General features: G+C 29.2%; 1 protein-coding gene and 1 long non-coding RNA gene across 2 annotated transcripts in view; both read right to left on the bottom strand.

Annotated features, from left to right (window-relative positions):
• Window positions 1-6728: 6728 nt before the first annotated feature.
• On the bottom strand, window positions 6729-7985 carry LOC113391151 (zinc finger protein 732-like). Its single transcript, XM_026627111.1, has 2 exons — window positions 7404-7985; window positions 6729-7094 (listed from the first exon to the last, which is right to left on the bottom strand). Exons 1-2 carry the CDS (start codon window positions 7983-7985, stop codon window positions 6729-6731), a joined length of 948 nt encoding a protein of 315 aa, XP_026482896.1.
• A 4409-nt stretch (window positions 7986-12394) lies between these two features.
• LOC113371207 overlaps window positions 12395-21495 on the bottom strand; it is a 15971-nt gene continuing 6870 nt past the window's right edge. The window contains exon 3 of the long non-coding RNA XR_003366625.1: window positions 12395-13040. This is a non-coding gene — a long non-coding RNA (uncharacterized LOC113371207). The remainder of the gene's footprint in view (window positions 13041-21495) is intronic.

The raw sequence follows: 21495 nt of genomic DNA, 5'->3' as shown, positions 1-21495 counted from the left end.
TGTGCTGATTAGTTTTTGGCAAAGGCAGGTCCAGTAGTTAAGGAGATAAAGAGCAAAGAGTGCAGAAATCGAGTTTTTGAGAGAACGGAGCATCCGATTTGAATGATCTGAAAAACATTCAATTAGTAATGATTGGGAGAAGTGGTTATTAGTTTTTGGCAAAGGCAGACTCAGCCAATTAGAAGATACGGAGCTAAATGTACAAAAAATGGCAGTTTTTGAGAGAACTAAGCGTCCGATTTAATTGATTCAAAGAACTTTCTGCTTGTCTTAACAAAATAATTGATTTTGGAAAAAAAAATTTTTTGTTTCATTTTTTTTTTGTATATCGAAAATAATTCAGAATTTATTTTTAATTCTGACTATAGTTCTAATATACTTTAAACAAATAATTTCAACTTTTGCAATTTTCAATTTTTCAATTCAGTTTACATAATTCTTATAAATATTAGACAATGTTACAATATTAATAATAATCTATTTGAAAACATTCAGTATTCCTCGAACATTTCGTTACGGTATGGGAAGTTCCAGCAATTTGCCTTAAGGCACGGTGCCACACACCCCACTAGTTTGCTATTATATTTGTTTTATCTCCATACAATTTTTATTGATACTTTATGTATTGACGAAATTTATAAATATAAAATATAGTAATATGCATTTTAAGTATACAAATAAATCACTATGATTCTTTTAGTCAATTTCTACAATCGGTGTTGATATAAGAAATAAACTAGTGGTGTATGGCATCGTGCCTTAAGGCAAATTGCTGGAACTTCTTATACCGTAATTAGACATTCGAGAAATGAAAATAATCAATAATTGTTTTGAATAATTTCAAATAGATTATTTATTACATACTGTGCTTTATAAATTAGGCGTTTAGCGTATTTTATGAACAACTTATGATTACGTTTACAAAAATAATTTTTGAAGTAAAACTTCTTTAGACGCGACTAGGGTGTAAATCCGTACAAATGCAACGGAAGTGCGTTACGGCAGATAAAATAAGATAAGAGTCGAGTGCCAATGATTCGTCATTCGCTCTCGATCATTTCTATACGGGCGATTAGCGATTAGCGATTTTATGAACAACTTATGCGTACGTTTACAAAAATAATTTTTGTAGTAAAACTTCTTTAGATGCGACTAGGGTGTAAATCCGTACAAATGCAACGGAAGTGCGTTACGGCAGATAAGATAAGATAAGAGTCGAGTGCCAATGATTCGTCATTCGCTCTCGATCATTTCTATACGGGCGATTAGCGATTAGCGATTTTATGAACAATCTTATGCGTACGTTTACAAAAATAATTTTTGTAGTAAAACTTCTTTAGATGCGACTAGGGTGTAAATCCGTACAAATGCAACGGAAGTGCGTTACGGCAGATAAGATAAGATAAGAGTCGAGTGCCAATGATTCGTCATTCGCTCTCGATCATTTCTGTACGGGCGATTAGCGATTAGCGATTAGCGATTTTATGAACAACTTATGCGTACGTTTACAAAAATAATTTTTGTAGTAAAACTTCTTTAGATGCGACTAGGGTGTAAATCCGTACAAATGCAACGGAAGTGCGTTACGGCAGATAAGATAAGATAAGAGTCGAGTGCCAATGATTCGTCATTCGCTCTCGATCATTTCTATACGGGCGATTAGCGATTAGCGATTTTATGAACAACTTATGCGTACGTTTACAAAAATAATTTTTGTAGTAAAACTTCTTTAGATGCGACTAGGGTGTAAATCCGTACAAATGCAACGGAAGTGCGTTACGGCAGATAAGATAAGATAAGAGTCGAGTGCCAATGATTCGTCATTCGCTCTCGATCATTTCTGTACGGGCGATTAGCGATTAGCGATTAGCGATTTTATGAACAACTTATGCGTACGTTTACAAAAATAATTTTTGTAGTAAAACTTCTTTAGATGCGACTAGGGTGTAAATCCGTACAAATGCAACGGAAGTGCGTTACGCAGATAAGATAAGATAAGAGTCGAGTGCCAATGATTCGTCATTCGCTCTCGATCATTTCTATACGGGCGATTAGCGATTAGCGATTTATGAAAACTTATGCGTACGTTTACAAAAATAATTTTTGTAGTAAAACTTCTTTAGATGCGACTAGGGTGTAAATCCGTACAAATGCAACGGAAGTGCGTTACGGCAGATAAGATAAGATAAGAGTCGAGTGCCAATGATTCGTCATTCGCTCTCGATCATTTCTATACGGGCGATTAGCGATTAGCGATTAGCGATTAGCGATTTTATGAACAACTTATGCGTACGTTTACAAAAATAATTTTTGTAGTAAAACTTCTTTAGATGCGACTAGGGTGTAAATCCGTACAAATGCAACGGAAGTGCGTTACGGCAGATAAGATAAGATAAGATTCGAGTGCCAATGATTCGTCATTCGCTCTCGATCATTTCTATACGGGTCGTTTGTGATTAGTCGTCGCGTATATGAATAGAGATCTGTCGTTGTATGCGTGCCGGCCTCAACGCTGTATGCGTACCGATATCGACAAAGAAATCGGCATAGATAAACAGAAATTTTAAAATTCGTAGTGCAAATCTTGAATTAATGAAAAATGCCTGAATCAGAAGAATATTTTACCCTGTTCCTTGAAAATAATAAAACAAATTAAATATTTGTACTAAACGTAAGTTTATTGATTAGAAATTATTCCGTAGGGCAAGTTATAGTAATCGCAAAAAAATCGAAAATGAAAATTTTTATATATCTTTATGTTTCAGAGGTTTCTGAACATTTTGGTATACCTTAGAAAATATGGATGTATATGTGTGTGCGATTACAAATTTTTGCTATTTATCTATGTGTATATATATTATATATATGTATATATTTGGATCGATTTGAATTTGATGTTGATATAGATTTTATTTGAGTTTAAAAGTTTGGTGTTACATCAATAAAAAATAGTATGATGAGAGTTTTTAGGAATTTTTTATTTCTATTCTATGAAACTCCTTACAAATTGAAGTTAAATTGATTGCCACTGAATGATGGCTAAGATGCTAGCCGAAACATATGGATTTTAAATAAATCTCTATAAAAACTCTCGTACTAGTTTTTATTGATCTATCACCCAACTTTTAAACTATATATATATATATATATATATATATATATATATATGAATATATATAAAAATTATTACCTGTGATGATCTCGCAGAACACCATATCACAAAATTTGTATTTGCCCCGTCCAACAGCCCAGCTTATCTCTTTAGCCAAAGAGTCAGTAAATATATATTTTAGCAAGTGCACTGTCACTGCCCTGGCACTCGCGCGACCTGTTTTGGCTAAATACTGAACCTAGTAATAAATATATTCCATTAGCAATTACAAGAATTAAGTACCAAAGCATTAGTTGTAAAAAATAATGCAAACTATTTGAAAATTATATTGCCCATACCAATTGATTTTGTAATTTATTTTCAATTATATATTTCTCCAATACTTGCAGATTCTCCATTGTTTTCAGTGCAAAATTTTTTATCACACCTTTTATCGAAACATACGGTTCAATATTTTACACATTTGCTATTGCCTCTGCCCTGTTCACCTTCAAATCTTTGATATCATGTTGAATTCCTTCAACTGATAAGTTCACTTTCATTATCTCCTTCATTAACATTTGAATCTGGAAAATGATTATTAGTAACTTATATATTATTTATTTATTATACAAAAGTGTTAATAAATACCACATAAACACGCTGCTCCACTTTCTTTCTCCCTTGTAATACTTGTATTATTTGGAGCATTTTTGGTAACACAATTGGCACCGGTGGTGGAGGTGGCAGAATTAGTCTGATGAGAGTAGAATCTTCGATCTTTTCTTCCTAGTTTTGTTTTCTTCGGTCTCCGAACCCATATGTGAGTATATTTGAGCTGACAGCTTTTTTCTGTCTGTGCCATAATCATCTAAATATGTAATATATTTTTATTGTAAGCAACTGTATTTATTGTATTCAACTGTAGAATTTTCATATATGATTAATTAATATGTATGCATAAACTCACCACAAGAAGCCAAAATTCTTTTAACGGGATATTTTGGTACCTCCATCTTCTTTGCAGCCTTGTCAAAAGCAGTGTCTGACTTAAAATGAGGCCAGAGAGCTAATTTCTTTTCAAACTCGTTCTAATTTCGGGGTAAAATACGAATACTACATTTTAAGCAAATTGTTTCATAATCTCTCATACCGGATACCCCTGTCTGACTGAAATATGATAATAATATATAAATATATAGATAAATAATATAATAATATATATATATATATATATATATATATATATACCATCACCAAATTCCACAGCATGATAGTATCTTATCTTTTACGCTAAGACTAAATGTATAAACAGTAGAGTATATAGAACTTTACACTTTAACGATTCATGTTTCTATTGTTACATTTATACTTACATTCCATTTTTCTTGAATAAAACTCGATTATCGACACTATTATATATACATATATATATATATATATATATATATATATATATATATATACAGGGCAGGTCCTGCCTTGCATGCGATGCATGCAAAAAATGCGGGCGCACGCCTTAGGGGGCGCCAAAATGGAGATTCGGAAATGAAATTTATAATGTATTTTAATTAAAATTTTTAATATATTATTCATATTTTTTTAAATATAAAATCTAGAATACTTAATAGATTATAATAATTAACTATGGAGACAAAAAGCATATTCAGTTTGCAATGTGATATCAGCAGAAATAATTAATACTTAGCAAACTAGTAAACTATTGTTCTGCTTATTGCTTATTGTACTTATTAAATTTTTCCTAGTTTGAAGTTAATGTGGAATCAAAGAAGGAATTATTTAGTGTTCAATCCCGTAAGCGCAAACCTACAAAAGTTTAAATTATTGGGCATTATTGACGAAGAATTACGAGCTGATTTAGTTTGAACGGAACTTGTTAAAAAAAAATAGATGCTGAAGATACCGAGAAATTGAATAGTAACTTGAAGACATACGTGGTTAGGTTAGTTAGTAAAAATGGACTTAGAAAAAAAAATCGTGAACTTTTTTTATGCCTCGTGGGTCCATACTAAATTTAAAAATTTATATGAATTTATAAATAAATTTATTTATAAGCTGAAATAATGCAGATACAAATATAATTGTGTTTTGTTTTCAATATAGTTCAGAAAATATGTAATTTCTTTGCATCTTTTAAAATACGTTAAAAATTTAACTTTAAAACAACAATCTAAATTTCTGAATGAGATGAAAAAGTAAATATGAATACAATTCGGTCCTTACAATATCAATAAGAAGAAGTTTACGATGCAATATTAGATATTGTAAATAATGAAAAAAAAATTTAAAAAACATTAAAATAAAATTTAAAAATCCAACATGAAAAACGAGTGTTATGTTTAAAAAATGAAATAAGTGAAATGTTTCATAACCCAAATATTAATATTACACATATGTTAGAAATACTTGAAAATGTAAAATATTTGATATGGTCAACCCGCAAATCGCTTCGATTTTCTAAATAAAATTAAAATCAATGTATTTTATACGCTTTTAGATTATATCTAATTTTTTGTGTACTAAATGCATAATGATTAAAACCAGTTAAAATTATTTGAGGGGGGGCGCTAGAATAAATCTTGCATGCGGGCGCTGAGGACCCCAGGACCGGCCCTGTATATATATATATATATATATATATATATATATATATTTGTAGAAAAAAAAAGATAATTTGCTTATACTTTTCTTTTATCTATGCTTATACATATAAGTTATAAGAGATGAGAATTATATGTTTATTATGTAAACCAATACTTTTGATACTCTTGAAATCTTTTGAATCAATAGCTATCAAATATTATTCATCACATTTAAATTATTTCATTTTATAAAAATAATATCTAATTTATCTAGATATTGGAATCCACTCTGTGTGACGACAAGTAATATAATAATGTATAAGCACATTAGGGTAACTCAATGGAAGACAACATTATTATTATAATATTATACTATCAGATCAGATGACTTCAAAATGTAGATTTTCATTTTCGATTTTTTACTTTATCCACATTACGTAAAATAGGCGAAATTATTACATATTTCTTACATTAATCTTACGTAAAAATGACGTAAATATGTAACTTTTTTTACGTAAAAGTTACGTGAATGTTACGGATATTGGTTTAGTGGGTCTTTTATAACTTGCCCTACAGAAAGTTAAAAAATTCAAAATATTGAAATAATAATAAAAAATACCAATGAAATATATATTCCTGTTTAGGTTTTAATAACTATATTTTTATGCAATAGTTATATTTTTTATATTTATATTTATATTATATTTATATTTGTATTTATATTTATATTTATAGAACTGGACTTTGCTGAAAAAATGTTCCATTTTGGTGTGTGTGCGACACTATGTATATGTGACTGTAGTAAATACAAAACAATTACAAAATCATATTTATATTCAGTTAAATATTTATAATTATACATTGTTAAACAATTACATATTATATACTGAAGAGCAGTGTTGTTTCTCTGCTCAAAATAACAAATTACAGTTAATATCGAGACTATATGTATTGAGCAAATGAAAAAGGTTATCCAGATGGTTGCACAGTTAATTCAAATTTAAGTTAAAAGAACTTTATAGCTTGATCAAATATCAATCTGCAGCATGGATCTTTTCATGATACTTTAAAGAGTGTTTTGTCGTATATGCTTTTTTACATATTTCACACTTATATGGGCGTTGTCCATTGTGCAGTTTTAAGTGAATTCTCAAGTAATCTGAACGAGTGAATGTTTTATTGCATATTTGGCAACTGTAAGGTCTTTCACCAGTATGAATAATTTCATGTTGCTTTAATAATCGCTCTCTTGAGAATTTTTTATTGCATATTTGACAACTATAAGGCCATTCTTCAGTATGAATAATTTCATGTTGCTGTAATAATCTTTCTGTTGAGAATTTTTTATTGCATATTTGACAAGTATAAGGCCATTCTCCAGTATGAATAATTTTATGTTGCTTTAAATAATATTTTGTTGAAAATGTTTTATTGCATATTTGGCAATTAAAAGCATCAGCAGTATGAATAATTTTATGTTGCTTTAAATAATTTTTTGTTGAAAATGTTTTATTGCATATTTGACAATTAAAACGCCCTTCACCAGTATGAATCATTTCATGTTGCTTTAAATCATTTTTTCTTGAATATGTTTTATTGCATCTTTGGCAATTAAAAGGCCGTTCAGCAGTATGAATAATTTTATGTTGCTTTAAATAACTTTTTGTTGAAAATGTTTTATTGCATATTTGACAATTATAAGGGCGTACATCTTTATGAATCATTCCATGTTGCTTTAATGTTTGCTTTCTTGAGAACGTTTTATTGCATATTTCACATTTATATGGGCGTTGATTAGAATGGACCACTTTATGTTGATTTAATTCTGTTTTTCTTGCAAATGTTTTATCACATATTTGACAACTATATGGACGATCTCCAGAATGAACAATTAAATGTTCATTTAATCTGAAGTTTGTTGTGAATAATTTATTGCAAATAGCACATTTATGAAGATTATCTCCAGTGTGAATCCTGTTATGTATATGCAATGCTCGTCTTTTTGTGAATGTTTTATTACATAATTTACAAGTTGTGAGTTTCATGCTATAGGCTGTTTTCTGTTTTCTCGAAACCTTTTCACTTGATTTATTTATATTATCTACTAAATTATTTGACTTACTGTTTTCTTCATTATGTGTGTAAGATTCTTCATCTAATATTATTTCGTTTGCTTTAGTACCAGTTTCTTGCTTTATTTCTTGATGGCAATGATCAAATTCTTGTTTCACTTGAGGATAATACATAGCTTCAATTTTAATTGTTGCATTAGAGTTTGCTTCTTCAGACATTTTTAGGTGTTTGCTGATTCTTATTTAACAAACTAACAATAATCAATAATAAGTTGAAGATGATTATTACCTATATAACTATATAAATAATTTAATTTAATGTATATTTATATTACGCTTCGTCGAATATAATATAATTCTATGAAACACTTTGACTCAATTTTCTCACCATTCTCACCCTGCATTTCGATTTAAACCAGGTTGCACAACATTGAAAACATTTTTAACTGCGAGTTAATTTATTAGCGCGGCCGCCGCCAATATTTTGGCGCTAGTTATGACGTGTGAACATAGACCTTATGGAATAAATATATATAAGGTCTATGGAATATATATATAAAGGTCTATGCGTGTGAAAGTGAATGCTCGCGCGTCAAATTATTAAACTAGTGTAATCCATAATCAACGTTTGAAAATTATATAGTTTATTTTTTCTGATCTTACTTTGTTCCTATACAGATACTTAACAGGTACTTAACTTGTCTATTAATTAGTGTGATGATATTACATATTTTTGTGTCACCCTTATGGGGACACAATGAACAAACAATCTCTTACCAAAACAAATAACATATTACATGAAGATTTGCAAACATGTTCGGATCAAACCACAGAAAAATTACGTCTCAATTTACCACATCATTTATTAGTAAAGAACCGCAGAACAGAAATTCAATTAATTGTCAAGAAAACATGGATATTGAACAAACTATTCCACCTCGAAAAAGTTAATTCATATTAGAAAATCCAACTAGGCGGAACTGGACCCCATCAGAAAACTCACTTTTGAACAATTCTTCATCCTGTTTAGATAATGTTCATCCTGATCACAACATGTTCCGAATACACAACCAACCACCATCGACCTCCACACAAGGATAAAAAATTATGAGCTTTGAAAAATGGATCGATGCCAAGTACCAAAAACATAAAGCAAACAAATCTGCAGAGAATTGGTTGTGAACCCTATATTAACCAGCAATTCCTTTGAAATTTTGAATGATGTTCAATAGCCAATAGAGAAAGAAGTAGTCTTAAAACCACCGCCAATTTTTGTCCACGATGACATCAGACCCTTGTCAATTTTACTAGAAACACACGCCAAAGGTAACTATACTAACAAAATTGTTGGTACAGATCAAGTCAGAATACAGTTGAGTTCTGCACAGCTATATAACAAAATTTTGAACCGCTTAAAAATTAAAAACACACATATGCACTCTTTTCAAAGCAAAACCAACCGAACATTTAAAGTAGTTATTAGAAATATTCACTTCAGCACCGATATAAAAAACATCAAAAATGAAATTGAATCTCATGGACACAAAGTTGTGTATATAGCCAACATCAAGCACAGACTTACTCGTGCTCCACTGCATATGTTTATGGTTGAATTTAAACAAAACTTTAACAACAAGGACATCTTCAACATAGAATTTTGAAATAGAATTAGAGTTAAAATTGAGCCTAAAAATCCAACAAGGAAAATTGTACAGTGTACAAAATGTCAACCTTATGGTCACACTAAATATTATTGTTTCAGAAACATATCCCGGTCTATGTACAAAATCAAAAACGCATTTTCAATTCATAGGGTCCTACCTGGAAGGTAGAACATTCTTCGTAAGTGTAAAGGGTGAAAAATCCACATCACATCCAGTCAGATCGGGAGTGCCTCAAGGTAGTGTCATTGGGCCACTATTATACCTCATATACACTGCGGGCCTACCATAGAAAGATGACACTTTGACAGCAACATATGCAGACAACACAGGCATACTGGCAACACATGAAGATCCTATAATTACATAAAAAATGCTGCAGGATCATCTTGACGTGATACAAAAATGGCTAAGCTTGTGAAAAATAGAAGTTAACGGCAGCAAGTCAAAGCACATCACTTTCACTCTTTGCAAAGGGACTTGTCCTGCAGTAAGGCTTAATGACGAAATTATAGATCAAACAGATACAGTCAAATATCTAGGTTTACACCTGGATAAAAGACTAACCTGGAAAAACACATTCAGAAAAAGAGGAAGCAGCTTGAAGAAGCCAGAAAAAGATATTATTGGCTCCTCGGGCGAAAATCAAAAGTTAGCACGCATAATAAAATTTACCTCTACAAAGCCATCATTAAACCAATTTGTGTGAGTAAGCAATTATTTCATCCTTAACTGTGCTAGTGCCTGTGTCTTTTGGACATACGGGTTACAGTTATGGAGATCAACTTCCAACTTAAACGCTTTAATAATTCAAAGATTTCAAAACATAATATTAAAAGAAATTTAGAAAGCACCAAAGTATGTTCAAAATTGATTAATACACAAAGACACAGGCACTATCACAGTTACACAAATATAGAAATCGTCTAGCTGATCACCCAAACTTGCTCACCAGAAAACTTCAGAACAACTCTACCAGGGCCAGATTGAAAAGAAAATTTCTTCTGCATTATTCAACAATAGATAAGACCTTCGATAAATCATTGGCAATGGTCAGATGATTTGAATTTTGCCAACACCTTCAGTTTTATGTCAAATATTTTACTTGTCCAATTTGGGACAGTTGTAAAAATTATTGAAATAATAGAAAAAAAAATTGTTACTCGTAGTTTGTATTAATGTTATCAATGTTGCCTAACCTGATCTCATACTATAAATATGATGGTGATGAATATATCATATTCCAATATTCTCTAGGATCCTAGATATTCTAATATTGTTTAAGGAACCGATTCGACCGCATAACAAACCAATGTTATGGCAAGGCTATGTTATCAAGAACTTTCCATACAAATTCGTTCTAAATGTTGACAAAAGCCACATGGTTGCTGTAAACTCAGGCGTATTTCTCAAGTTGTCAGATAAAACCCGACCTAGAAACCTCACAAATGTCAAAAATAAGATCTTAAATAACAGGGTCTTTCTGAGCCAGCTACATAACATGCAAGTGACGTTAGAGTTTATCACATATATATATATATATATATATATATATAATGAACTAAGTCACTTGCATGTTATGTAGCTGGCTCAGAAAGACCCTGTTATCTAAGATCTTTTATATATATATATATATATATATATATATATATATATATATATATATTCTATTTTATATATTGAAACACTTACATTGTAGATAAATGCAAAATGTATAAATTAAGAAGCTTCTCAACTTTTTAGACAACACATCTTGGTTTTATTTTTAAGAACTAACTAATGCTGTAAATGTCTGAAGAAACAAGTTCCACTATCAGGATTAAATGTGAACCGATCGAATATCCTCAAGTAAAACAATAATTATATGGAATTTGTTTACCCCAAATCAAATCAACCCCTAAGAAGCTTCTCAACTTTTTAGACAACACTTCTTGTTTTCATTTTTAAGAACCAACCAATGCTGTAAATGTCTGAAGATACAAGTTCCACTATCAGGATTAAATGTGAATGGTTCGAATATCCTCAAGTAAAACAAGAATTATATGGAATTTAATTCCTTAATATGACAGGATATAAAAAAAATCTAATCTAAAATTAAAACTTAATTAATATTCCAATTACAATTGTTTTATAACAAACATAACAGTCCTTCAAGAAATCAATCAAACAAACATTTTTCCTCCAAAAAAATCATAACAAACAAACAGAATTATTTGAATATCTCTTCGAGGTGAGATAATTAATGTTGCTTCCTTGAGCATTTCAATGATAGCTTTATTTAAAAATAATACTTGATAGTCAACTTTATCTGCATTTTTGGAAAGTTGATTGAGTTTAATTTTTGCGTTTATAATGTTTTTGTATTTGTTCCAGGTCATAAATTTAATAGATAAACTGCAAGAACGGTTAAAAAGAATCGGCACTAGAAAAAAGGGACAGGCAGATTGAGGAGGGATCAGAAGATAGATCAATAATGAATTGAGATGCTGGAATACCTGTTATTATGAAGTAATCAAGCAAATCTGGAATTTTGTTAAGATTGGCTGTCCAGTAGATATAAAGCATTATCCAGTACATATGGAGCAGTTATCTGATTCATTGATTTTTGTAGTTGTTTTCCTTTGCCTGTAGTTAGTTTAGATCCCCAAGATCTATAAATCGCCTGTTGCTATAAATTTATTGCCTAAGCTTTTTGAAGAATGAATTAAAATTGGCAGATACAATTTTATTTCTTGGCAGTCAGTAATTAGATGCTATAATGTTTGGTTTGCACTCAAATGAAAGAATCTTGTATAGACTGATGTTGGCTGGCATTTCCCACCTGTTTTTTTTTTGTATAGAGAAGGATTCCATTTATGCATTCCATCTGTTGATTGAAATTTAATCAAGATTCAAGCATTAAGCCAAAGTAACCGATGTAAGGTTTTGCGTGATCTCTAGATTTCCTATCTTCAGCTGGATGTTCTCTATTATTTTTCTACTTGTGATAAGAACAACTTCTTGCGCTAATTGAAGGTTCATTGTTCCCATCTCGAAATTAATTTTTCACAAAATTATGTCATATTGACTTTCACATCTGGGTGATGGGAAATGCAGATGATGTAGAATATGTTATGATTTTATATTGAAGTTAGTTTCGGATTAGTAGAATATTGACTAAGTTGAGTTGAAATATTTATATTTCTAATGGTGCCATTTGCGTTATATTAACATATTTTAATTGATTCTACCATTAGTTAAGTTGTTGTCAATGTTTTATTTACAGGCCCATTTTAATTTATCTCTTTATTACTACTTTTATCACAATTTTTTGAAACAGTATCTTTCTTAATATTTTGTGAACATCCTTCTATAGACTTACTATTGTTCATCTCAAGAGCTTTTTGATTTAAAGATTTCTTAGCGTTAAAAGTAGACTCATATTCTTCAACATTATATTCGTTTAAATTAAATCCAGAATCGATGTCCTCCTGAATATTTTTCATCCATCTGTTGAATGAACTACTAGTTTTACTAGTTTCGTTATAAGACATTGCGAGTTGATAGTTTCAACACTATTAGTATTTTTTCAGCAGTTTCTTCTTTTCGTCCAAACGAAACAATTGCACTAAAACTGAAAAATATCGTGTTAGAATAACTTAAATTATTTACACCATAAATATCATGAATATAATACATCGTTTTATTGAAGTAATTAAACAAAAATTAGTAAGAAAAAAACTAAATTACACAATCTTTAATATTTTTTATATTACTATACTCTACAACAACTTAATCTTATATATAAAATTCTTCTGTAATGATCTATGTAAATATACTCCTCCTAAACGATTAATCGGATTTTGATAAATCTTTCTGAAGTTTGTTAAAAGATTTTTTTAGGATGTATGTGGTTATAAAAATATAGTAATATTGTAGAATGAAAAAAACTGCACAAACAACATGTCATTATTTGACATTGAAAATATTTGAGACATTGTTTGGCATTGAAAACAAAAACTGTCATCTGCCAAAAATTTCAATTTACTTATGAGTCTAGACAATATTAGAATATGTATAATAAATTCATGATTATGAATAAAAAATTGAGAAGTCTACATTATTATTGGCAAAAAGCAGCTGAGATGTGCCTGAATTTAGAATGATATAATATAAAGTATATGTATGGCAGATTGAATGATACACATATGAACAAGATTTGAGGAATTAATTCACTTAAAATATAAAATTAAGTATGCGAAAAACACGAGCGCACGCCTTAGGGGGCGCCAACACAAGATTCGGATATGAAATTTTCGAATAGTTTTTTTTTCAATATAATTCTAGCAATATATAATTTCTTTGCATTTTTTTCGCTAAAAAAAATTGCATGCGAGGGGCTGAAGAACCCCGGAGCATCCCTGGTAATAATGTATATTAATGTAATTCAGATATTATTATTACTAAAAACCAGTTAAAATATGATACAAGATTATAAAAATTAAAGTCAACATTAGCAATTATTTTGAGTGAAAAAATTCAAGGTGATGTTGTACCTTTACCGCTGATACTATATATAATTTGTTATACCGTTTAAAAGACTACAATTTTATTTAAAGCAGTTCTACATTTAACATCTCTCATATTGATGTATATGCATTTTAGTGTGAAGAGTAATTTAAAAAACAATAATTATTATTTTTAGGCAAACGGTAAATATATTATAATAAAATATAGGATGATATTGAAAAATTGTAGATGTGGGTACAGGACAACGTCTGCCATCCAGTATACTATAAAATCTCATTCGTAAAGACTGGAAGGTGAATTATGTATAGTTTTTAAATTTTACAGCATTAGTTTAAACTGAATGCTATGAAAGAGATTAAAACTTGACATAGATTTAAATCAATAATGAATATTAAAGTGATTTACACCTGGCAATATATTTCTCAAGTAACTTTTTAAAAAGCATGCAAAAAACCTTTTACCTTTCATAAGCTTGTTCTGTAACCTTATATTAAGTTAAGAAAGCTAATAAGTCTTAAATTGATAATAAATATTAAAATGCAAGGTATCTGCTAATATATTTCTTAATTATCTTCTGATTTTAAGCAATAAAAACCTTTTTGCTTTCGATGAGCTTGTTCTGTAATCCTAAATTAAGTTAAGGGAGCCAAGAAGTCTAAAATCTATAATTAATATTAAAATTCAAGGCATCTGCTAATATTTATTTCTTAAGTAACTTTTGACTTTGAATAATAAATAAACCTTTGCATTTGATAAGTTTATACTGTAATCTTATATTAAGTTAAGAGAGCCAAAAAGTCTTAGATCAATAAAGAATATTAATATTATATAAGGCATCTGCTAATACATTTTTCAAGTAACAATTCAGTTTGAATAATAAATAGCCTTTTGTCTTTGAAAACCTTGTTCTTATAATAAAGTAGATTGTCTGTAAATATTGTAGATTAAATAAAATTGTTGTCAATCGTCTGAAAATGTAGTAAAGTGTCAAATTATTGCAGATTGTCTGAAAATGTTGTAGATTGCGTTAACATATTGTAAGTCGTCCGATAATGTTGTAAACTGTCTCAAAATGTTGTAGCTTCACTGATAACGTTGTAAATGTCTGAAAGAGTTGTAGGTTGTCTGAAAATGCTGTAGATTGCCTGAAAATATTGTAAGTCGTCTAAAAGCGTTGTAGATTGCCTTAAAATGTTGAAAGTTGTCTGAAAATATAGTAAAGTGTCTGAAATAGTTGCAGATTGTCTGATAATGTAAATTGTGTCAAAATGTTGTAGCTTGACTGACAATGTTGTAGCTTGTCTGAAAAGGTTAAGGGTTGTCTGAAAAGGTTATAGGTTGTCTGAAAATGTTGTAGATTGCCTTAAGATATTGTAAGTTGTCTGATAATGTTGTAAATTGTCTCAAAATTGTATAGCTTCACTAATAACGTTGTGGCTTTTCTGTAAAGGTTGTAGGTTGTCTGAAAAGGTCGTAGGTTGTTTGAAAAGGTTGTAGGTTGTCTGAAAAGGTTGTAGGTTGTCTGAAAAGGTTGTAGGTTGTCTGAAAATGTTGTAAGTTGTCTGAAAATGTTGTAGGTTGTCTGAAAATGTTGTAGATTGTTTCAAAATGTTGTAGCTCCACTGATAACGTTGTAGCTTGTCTAAAAAGGTTGTAGGTTGTCTAATAAATGTTGTAGATTGCCTTAACATATTGTAAGTCTGATAATGTAAATTGTCTCAAAATGTTATTGCTCCACTAATAACGTTGTAGCTTCTCTGAAAAGGTTGTAGGTTGTCTGAAAATGTTGTAGATTGCCTGAAAATATTGTAAGTCATCTAAAAACGTTATAGATTGCCTTAAAATGTTGAAAGTTGTCTGAAAATTTTTTTAATTGTCTGAAAATGTAGTAAAGGGTCTGAAATCGTTGCAGATTGTCTGATAATGTAAAATGTCTCAGAATGTTGTAGCTTGACTGAAAATGCTATAGGTTGTCTGAAAATGTCGTAGATTGCCTAAAAATATTGTAAGTAGTCTAAAAACGTTGTAGATTGTCTTAAAATGTGGAAAGTTGTCTGAAAATGTTCTTAATTGTCTGAAAATGTTCTTAATTGTCTGAAAATGTATGTATGTAGTATCTAAAATAGTTGCAGATTGTCTGATAATGTAAATTGTTACAAAATGTTGTAATTTTACTGATAATGTTATAGCTTGTCTGCAAAGGTTGTTGATTATCTAAAAGCGTTGTAAATTGCCTTAAAATGTGGAAAGTTGTCTGAAAATGTTCTTAATTGTCTGAAAATGTATGTATGTAGTGTCTGAAATAGTCTGATAATGAAAATTGTTACAAAATGTTGTAGTTTTACTGATAATGTTGTAGCTTGTCTGAAAAGGTTGTTGATTATCTGAAAATGTTGTGAATTGTCTCAAACTGTTGTAGCTTGACTGACAATGTTGTAGCTTGTCTGAAAAAGTTGTATGTTGTCTGAAAATGTTGTAGATTGCCTTAACAAATTGTAAGTTGTCTGATAATGTTGTAAATTATCACAAAATGTTGTAGCTTGACTGACAATGTTGTAGCTTGTCTCAAAATGTTGTAGCTTCACTGATAACGTTGTAGCTTGTCTGAAAAGGTTGTAGGTTGTCTGAAAATGTTGTAGATTGCCTTAACATATTGTAAGTCTGATAATGTAAATTGTCTCAAAAAGTTATTGCTTCACTAATAACGTTGTAGCTTGTCTGAAAAGGTTGTAGGTTGTCTGAAAATGTTGTAGATTGCCTGAAAATATTGTAAGTCGTCTAAAAACGTTGTAGATTGCCTTAAAATGTTGAAAGTTGTCTGAAAATGTTTTTAATTGTCTGAAAATGTGGTAAAGGGTCTGAAATAGTTGCAGATTGTCTGATAATGTAAATTGTCTCAAAATGTTGTAGCTCGACTGAAAATGTTGTATCCTGTCTGAAAAGGTTATAGGTTGTCTGAAAATATTGTGGATTAATTTAACATATTGTAAGTTGTCTGATAATGTTGTAAATTATCTCAAAATGTTGTAGCTTGACTGACAATGTTGTAGCGTGTCTGAAAAGGTTGTAGGTTGTCTGAAAATGTTATAGATTGCCTGAAAATATTGTAAGTAATCTAAAAACTAAAAATGTTGAAAGTCTGAAAATGTTCTTAAGTGTCTGAAATTGTAGTAAAAATTGACTGAAAATGTTGTAGCTTGTCTGAAAAGGTTATAGGTTGTCTGAAAATGTTGTAGATTGCCTTAACATATTGTAAGTTGTCTGATAATGTTGTAAATTGTCTCAAAATGTTGTAGCTTCACTGATAACGTTGTAGCTTGTCTAAAAAGGTTGTAGGTTGTCTGAAAATATTGTAGATTGCCTTAACATATTGTAAGTCTGATAATGTAAATTGTCTCAAAATGTTATAGCTTCACTAATAACGTTGTAGCTTGTCTGAAAAGGTTGTAGGTTATCTGAAAATGTTGTAGATTGCCTGAAAATATTGTAAGTCGTCTAAAAACGTTGTAGATTGCCTTAAAATGTTGAAAGTTGTCTGAAAATGTTTTTAATTGTCTGAAAATGTAGTAAAGGGTCTGAAATAGTTGCAGATTGTCTGATAATGTAAATTGTCTCAAAATGTTGTAGCTTGACTGATAATGTTGTAGCTTGTCTGAAAGGGTTGTTGATTATCTGAAAATGTTGTGAATTGTCTCAAAATGTTGTAGCTTGACTGAAAAGGTTGTATGTTTTCTGAAAATGTTGTAGCTTGACTGAAAAGGTTGTATGTTTTCTGAAAATGTTGTAGATTGCCTTAACATATTGTTCGCGCCAATCAAAGCATGCGGCTATATTGATATATAAACAAAAAATCATCTATCAGAAATTTATACAAATCAATCAATCAGTCAGAACGTAATCAAAAACAGTATTAAAATTATTGTAAATATACTTATAACTTGTTATTAATATAAAATAAATATATACAGTTATAATCAAAGTATTTACAATTGGTCCTTCATAAGGCAAGCAATCACAACATCCTAAATTTTTCACATATGTTGTAGGTTGTCTGATAATGTTGTAAATTGTCTCGAAATGTTGTAGCTTCACTTATAACATTGTAGCTTGTTTGAAAATGTTGTAGGTTGTCTGAAAATGTTGTAGGTTGCCTTAAAATGTATAAAGTTGTCTGAAAATGTAGTAAATTGTCCTAATTGTCTCAAAATGTTGTAGTTTTACTGATAATGTTATAGCTTGTCTGAAAATGTTGTAGATTGTCTGAAAATAATGCTTCTTCTTATAATGAAATAAGAGAACCAAAAAGTCTTTATACTTAACTATACTTTATATTTAACAGAAAGTTAACTGTATTAAATAGTGATTGAAACAGCTTATTGATAAAAGCTTTTAGTTTTACTCATTTCTTTGAATCTAGAATTCGCTGCTTGTTCTGTAAACTTATATTTAAGAGAGCCAAGAAGTCTTCATAATTGACAAATTGTGATATCGAAACAATTTATTTAATCTTGAGATAAATAATTAGTAAGTTGAGGAAAAAATCTTATCTAGAAAATGACTTATTGATATATGTATGTCACTTACTTGATTTCCTCAAGACACTTTATAATAAATAGATAGGTTATAATGTATTTAAAAAAAGTGATTGAAACAACTTGTTAAAAGCTTTTGGTATTACTCATTTCTTTGATTCTAGCATAAGCTTGTTCTGTAAACATATATTAAGTTAAAAGAACCTAGAAATCTTTATATTTGACAACTTGTGAAATCGAAACAACTTATTTAATCTTAAGCCAAGTAATTAGTAAGTTGAAAAAAAAAACTTATCGGAATGTATGTCACATACTTGATTTCTTCAAGACACTTTATAATAAATTGATAGTTTATTGAATTAAAAAAAGTGATTGAAACAGCTTATTGATAAAAGCTTTTAGTTTTAATAATTTCTTTGAATCTAGGATAAGCTTGTTCTGCAAAGTTATATTAAGTTAAGAGAGCCAAGTAGTCTTCATAATTGATAATTTGTCTAATCGAAACAATTTATTTAATCTTAAGACAAGTAATTAGTAAGTTGTTAAAAAAGCTTATCTGGAAATTGACTTGAGCCCGGTGCACACGATGCCAGTATTTCTTTATTCAGGATTGCTGTCAAGTTTTCTGGTAAGGTGAACAAGAATTTTGCGCCAGATTTTCACTTATTTTATGATTAATAATAATTTTGTGCATTTTCAAATAGATTATTATAAATATATACCGTAAATTTCACAATTTATACTTTATAGGCCTAAAATGAATTAATTCTATAAGTGAACAAACACAGCATTGTATGAAACGTCAACAATAAATATAAATGTATTGTATCTGATTAGCATGAATTCATAAGATGATCTTATCTCATATTTCTAAAAATTAATCGAAATAATAATAATAAAATGCTGCAGTTTAACATAACAATTATTGTATGAAACGTCAACAATAAATATAAATGTATTGTATCTGATTAGCATGAATTCATAAGATGATCTTATCTCATATTTCTAAAAATTAATCGAAATAATAATAATAAAATGCTGCAGTTTAACATAACAATTATTGTCTGAAACGTCAACAATAAATATAAATGTATTGTATCTGATTAGCATGAATTCATAAGATGATCTTATCTCATATTTCTAAAAATTAATCGAAATAATAATAATAAAATGCTGCAGTTTAACATAACAATTATTGTATGAAACGTCAACAATAAATATAAATGTATTGTATCTGATTAGCATGAATTCATAAGATGATCTTATCTCATATTTCTAAAAATTAATCGAAATAATAATAATAAAATGCTGCAGGTTAACATAACAATTATTGATTTTTAAAATCATTATCTTTATAATGATTAACATTGTTATAAAAATCTGCACGATTATGAAAAATTTAGTAAATGTTTTATGTAAATTTAATATTTTGTAATTTAGAAAAATTAAATTTGGATTTGTTCGCAAATTTCGATATTTTTGAAATAAAACTTTAAAATAAAAAATTTGTATTATTGCCTTGGGCGTTAAATAAATAAATAAATAAATATATATATATGTATATATATATATATATATATATATATATATATATATATGTTATGTCGATTTTTGTAATACTGGCACTCAATAAATTTATTTATCTATATTATTATTATTATAAAAACGATTTGATTTTTTTTTTTTGATTTTTTGAAAGTTTTGAAATTATTTGATATTTGAGATAAAATTACGAAAATTTAAAAAAAAATGCAAATTTGATTTTTTTAGAAATTTGAATATTTTAAAATTACTGAACTGCGTTTCCCAAAAACTATTCATTTTTTCACATCGCTACATATACACAATAGCTATTTACAAAATAAAATCTGAACGCTTCCAAAATCGAAGTACATGAATCAAGTATACATTGATATTTACGTGACAAAATACAGCTTTCTCATTGAACACTGAAAGTTTAGGTCACAAAACATTTCATCTATTGCAGGAGTTTTCAAGGATAAAAGTTGTTGTAAAATCAGTTTCAAACGTTGCCAGGCAATAGGTAAGACAGAAATTGTGTTAAGAATACTGCATTTGTGAATAGAGAGCTTAAACATGAAATCTGGCTGGCAAGACCGTGAATTATGATTTATCATATTGTTGCTAGGTAACAAACTCTCCGGCATACACTAATCAGGAAATCTGACGTCGTGTGCACCGAGCTTTATTGATATATATATGTCACTTACATAATTTCCTCAAGACACTTTATATTTAACAGATAGTTTATTTAATAAAATAGTGTTCGAAATAGCTTATTGTTAAAAGCTTTCAGTTTTACTCATTTCTTTGAATCCAGGATAAGCTTGTTCTGTAATCTTAATCTTATCTTATATATAAAAATGGATCGCAAAATGTGTTGGTAAGCGCATAACTCAACAACGCTTGGACCAATTTGGCCAATTCTTTTTTTTAAATGTTTGTTGAAGTCCAAGGATGGTTCTTACGGCGAGAAAAAATCGAATAATTGACGGGAAAACCCTAAAAACAGCCCTTTTCTTTTTCATATACAAATGTATTCTAACTAAAATCAATAGTAGAATCAATTTAAACTTTATTGCTATTATATAATGTTCAAATTAAATTATAAGCACTCACTGTATACTCCTCCTCAACGATTATTCGGATTATGATAAATCTTTCTAAAGTTTGTTAAGGAAATTTTCTAGGATGTATGTGATTATAAAGTACTGGGATGTATGTGTAATATTGTAGAAATAAATGTAAAAAATTGCAAAAAACGACAGATCATTGTTTGCATTGAAAACAAATGAAAACTATCATCTGCCAAAAGTTTCAATTTACTTATGAATCTAGACAATATTAGAATATGTATAATAAATTTATGATTATGAATAAGAAAAATGAAATGTCCACATTATCATTGCCAAAAAGCAGATGTGATGTGCCAGAAATTCAAATAATATAAGATACAGTATACGTATGGCAGATTGAATGATACACATATGAATTCGATATGACAAA

This window comes from Ctenocephalides felis, unplaced genomic scaffold, assembly GCF_003426905.1.
Source record: "Ctenocephalides felis isolate EL2017-DRISC unplaced genomic scaffold, ASM342690v1 CF-g0.4_SCAFFOLD_00845, whole genome shotgun sequence".
Lineage (NCBI taxonomy): Eukaryota > Metazoa > Arthropoda > Insecta > Siphonaptera > Pulicidae > Ctenocephalides > Ctenocephalides felis.
Note: the sequence above shows the minus strand (reverse complement) of the source record. Positions and strands in the feature narration are given on the sequence as shown.

Excerpts from the sequence above, each read along its gene's own strand:
- LOC113391151 (XM_026627111.1), bottom strand. The coding sequence starts at position 7,985 with ATGTCTGAAGAAGCAAACTCTAATGCAACAATTAAAATTGAAGCTATG. Across the intron at positions 7,095-7,403 it reads ATGGAATGATTCATAAAGAT|CAACATAAAATTATTCATAC; the intron begins GTACGCCCTTAT and ends TATTATTTAAAG.